The following is a 4,134-nucleotide window of genomic DNA, read 5'->3' as shown; positions in this document are numbered from 1 at the left end:
AATTCAAAAAATCAATTTACTGAAAGAGATCCTTATTAGGCTTTTATCTCGTCTTGTTAAAAGAACAGGAAGTGTTTTTATATAATCACGACGACCTTTGTCATCGATTAGGAACACAATAATCTTAAGTTTTTCTTATATCAAAGAAAAACAAAACTGAAAAGAATTCTATAAGCTTTGTTTCGAGTCAAAGCAAATCTTCAGATTCTGCAGTTTAGGAGATGACACTTCAGCTTCTCTACATCCGATAATTTCAGCGGCTTCTGCATAAACATTTGTGCACCGCTCGCTAAGCATCTGCAATATCAATCAAGAAAATAACAGAATCTTTAGTTCACCACTAAGAAGAAACAAAAAAAAAGACAGAACGATTAGTTAAGCAATGTGTCTTTAGGAATGATAATTATTACTTGTTGATGCGAGTAGGAATGTTCTCTGAAGAGAGTATCACAACAGGTACTTCCTTTAGTTTCGATGACTCCTGCTGTCAATAACCAAAAACCATAGAAACAGAGAGAGACAAAGAAAGAGATTCTGTTAGTCTGTGGAGGATCTTCTCAATAAGACACTTATATTATGGTTTGTAACAAAATTTGTTAAACACCTTCACTTTCTTGAGCAGCTCAAAACCTGTCATTCCTGGCATACAATAATCAGTGATGATAAGATTCACCTTCATTACCTGAAACACACAAAATCCAGCATGGTTTACACAGTGTTGAATATCCTTTCTAAACCAATCAAAACGTGCACTGAGGATTGAGCTTATTACATTGGTGGAAGTTACTGGATCACTCTGTTGTGGATCTCCTCCCAAGCCTAAGTACTCCAATGCTCTAAGCCCATTTTCTGCTGTTGTTACTACACGACAGTTAGAAGAAGAAAAAATAATGTTAAAGTTTTAAAGGCAGTGTCACCATAACCATGGAAGATTCTGGTTCTTGAAATTATAAAATGAAAAAGAAGATTGAAGATTAATATATTATACCTTTGCAAGAAGAGATCTTGAGGATTCTCTCAACGAGTTTACGATCAATTAGATTATCATCTACTGCTAAAACATGAAGCTCTTCCTCCATTGACGATGAACACGAATCACTTGCGGACATTAATACCAATAAACACCTAAAGAAAAGAGAGAGAGACAAACTTACATATGAAGAACGAAGAAAGAGACAATTAACAAAATTCAAAAAGATTTTGATGAATGAAGAATATATATATATTTAGACAGTATTATGTTTTTCTAATTTATATATGGATATATAAGATAACAATATTATTAAGAGCTGATTTGATATGATTTTCGATATTTTTCTGATTATTTAAGAAAAAACAAGTTGTGTGTGTTTTGTTCTCTGGAAACTGGTAAGAAACTTGGTGTTTTATGTCAGTGACAGTGCTTTTGGGATCTTGTACGATGATAACCAAAATCTAAATATTAATTTTTATTTTCCATTTGTTTGGCTTTCTCTAATCGTGCGAATAATGAAGATGCTAATTTTATAATCATTTTTCTATTTCAAAATGGATCACAAATCTCTATCAGAATCTCAGTTACGACGCCCCCACGATTCTCTGAAAATTATAGATATCTTTTAGAATTTAGAATTTTATTTTTATAATTTAAAAATTATGGGACTGTTCGGTGTATTATTTTTTCAATTTTAGTTATCATGGAGTTTTTAATACGAAATCTTTGGCCGATATGTTACTTGCATAGTTGCATGGGCCGTGACCGTGTAGTTGTTATTGCTTCGAGTTGCACTTCTACGTCCAATTTTGTTTTTGTTCCTTTTCTAAAAAGAATGTACAATTATTGGCTTTAAAGAATTCTACTGTTCACTGGAAAAAATATACATACAATTTAAGTGTGAGAACAATTTAAACATGTTTATAAACAATTTTTTTTTCTTTTTAGGTGCAAAGTTAATAAGCAAGCAATCTAAACACATACTTTTTTCTTCTTGTTTACAAACCAAAACATCAATAAATCATAAGGGGATATAGAACTTTGCTAAGCCCTGCTGCCTCACTGTATACCTTAGTGGGCCTATAATGGAAGAGTTGGACTCATCTTATACGAAATTAGTTACCATAGAATTATTATTTTTTAACAATAAACGAGGATCTTAAGCTGAAACTGTCAGGGGTTAGGGAATAAAGCGACTATGGGGTATCTCAGGGATTTATAGGGACAACATAGACCAGATTTCTTGTTTCTTTCTGAAACAAGGCAACTTTTTCTGTTTTAGAACCGTTTGTTGGTCATTTTGGTTATTCGCATATAACAACAGTTGAACCTGTTGGTTGTAGTGGTGGTCTTGCACTTTTCTACAATAATAATAATAATAATGTTTCTGTTTTATTTGAATCCAATAGAATTATTGATGTTGAAGTGGTATACAAAGGAAAAGTAATTTATCTATCTTTTATTTATGGTGATCCGGTTCCAAAGAACCGAGATCAAGTTTGGGAAAGATTAACAAGACTGGATTTGTCTCGTGATGCTCCATGGTTTCTTATTGGGGATTTCAACGAGTTAAAAGGAAATCATGAGAAACAGGGTGGTAAACTGCGCCATGCCTCTTCTTTTGTACCTTTTAACACAATGATTCGACATTGTGGCCTCCTTGAGTTCCCAGCTCTTGGGGATAGTCTATCTTGGAGAGGGTGGCGAGATAAGAAGCCGATCAGGTGTCGTCTGGATCGGGCATTGGCAAATGAAGAGTGGCATGATTTGTTTCAGGATTCCTTTACACAGTATTTACCAATGGTTGCATCGGATCATAAGCCCCTGCTAGCGGTTATTGAGGATAAAACTAGACGGGGGCGGGGGAGTTTTCCTTTTGATAGACGGTGGTTGGATAAGGAAGGTTTTTTGGATGCGGTTAATGCGGGATGGGCGGCTACGGCGTCCAAGGACGCACCTTCTCCCACTTTGGTGGATAAAATTTCAAAATGTCGGAGTACAATTTCTCGTTGGAGGAAAGCGCAAGTTCCTTATGGACGGGAGACAATTGAAGATCTAAAAGCCAAATTAGCGGTGGCACAGGAGAATGATTCTACTTCAGTTGAAGAGATAGCGGAACTGGCTTGGCGATTGCGGGAGGCGTACAGGGACGAGGAGGTGTATTGGTATCAAAAAAGCAGAAGTCGATGGATGCGGTTTGGGGACCATAACACAAGTTATTTCCATGCCCAGACAAAACAACGGCGTGTTCGGAACCGTCTTGTTGGTCTCCACGACCAGAGTGGTAATTGGCTGACGGAGGAGAATGATATCCAACATATTGCGGTTTCGTATTTTCAGGATCTTTTTACATCCTCGGATCCTTCGGATTTTGAGGAAATGTTAGATGAGGTTCAACCGGCGGTTTCTTTGGAGACAAATGAATTTTTAACTCGAGAGGTTACAGAACAAGAGATTAAACAAGCGTTATTCATGATGCATCCAGATAAAGCACCGGGTCTGGATGGGATGACTGCCCTTTTTTACCAAAAAGCATGGGTCACGGTTAAAGCAGATTTAGTACTTTTGGTTAATTCCTTTTTCCGGGATGGAGAGTTTGATAAGAGGCTAAATATAACAAATATTTGTCTTATCCCAAAAGTAGACAAACCAACGCGGATGACGGAGCTGAGGCCCATCAGCCTTTGCAATGTTGGTTATAAGATAATATCAAAGGTTTTATGTCAGCGACTTCGCACTATTTTACCATCTCTGGTGTCGGAGACTCAATCGGCTTTTGTCGAGGGTCGGTTAATTTCAGATAATATTTTGATTGCTCAAGAGATGTTTCATGGGTTACGGACCAATCCCTCTTGCAAGGGGAAGTTTATGGCTATAAAAACGGATATGAGTAAGGCCTATGATAGGGTAGAGTGGTCCTTTGTTGAACATCTGCTCAGGCAGTTCGGTTTTTGCGAGAGGTGGATATCTTGGATTATGTGTTGTGTGACATCGGTTCAATATAAGGTTCTACTTAATGGTCAGGCATATGGATCAATTGTCCCGTGTCGTGGTTTACGTCAGGGGGACCCACTATCACCTTACCTTTTTATTCTTTGCACGGAGGTACTTATTGCACATTTTCGGAAAGCAGAACGTCTGAAACTTCTCACTGGAATTAA

The 4,134-nt window shown here is 37.1% G+C and overlaps 1 protein-coding gene across 2 annotated transcripts; it reads right to left on the bottom strand.

Annotated features, from left to right (window-relative positions):
• LOC104712300 (two-component response regulator ARR17) lies at positions 1 to 1,178 on the bottom strand. Of its 2 annotated transcripts, none has more exons than XM_010429154.2 (5): positions 989 to 1,178; positions 773 to 861; positions 605 to 682; positions 411 to 484; positions 1 to 297 (listed from the first exon to the last, which is right to left on the bottom strand). In XM_010429154.2, exons 1-5 carry the CDS (start codon positions 1,107 to 1,109, stop codon positions 201 to 203), a joined length of 459 nt encoding a protein of 152 aa, XP_010427456.1. In that variant the 5' UTR covers positions 1,110 to 1,178; the 3' UTR covers positions 1 to 200. The 2 variants fall into 2 exon arrangements, with proteins under 2 accessions (XP_010427456.1, XP_010427458.1); XM_010429156.2 differs by having other exon boundaries at positions 411 to 481.

Source organism: Camelina sativa, chromosome 9 (assembly GCF_000633955.1).
Source record: "Camelina sativa cultivar DH55 chromosome 9, Cs, whole genome shotgun sequence".
Lineage (NCBI taxonomy): Eukaryota > Viridiplantae > Streptophyta > Magnoliopsida > Brassicales > Brassicaceae > Camelina > Camelina sativa.
This window is presented reverse-complemented; position numbering and strand designations above follow the sequence as displayed.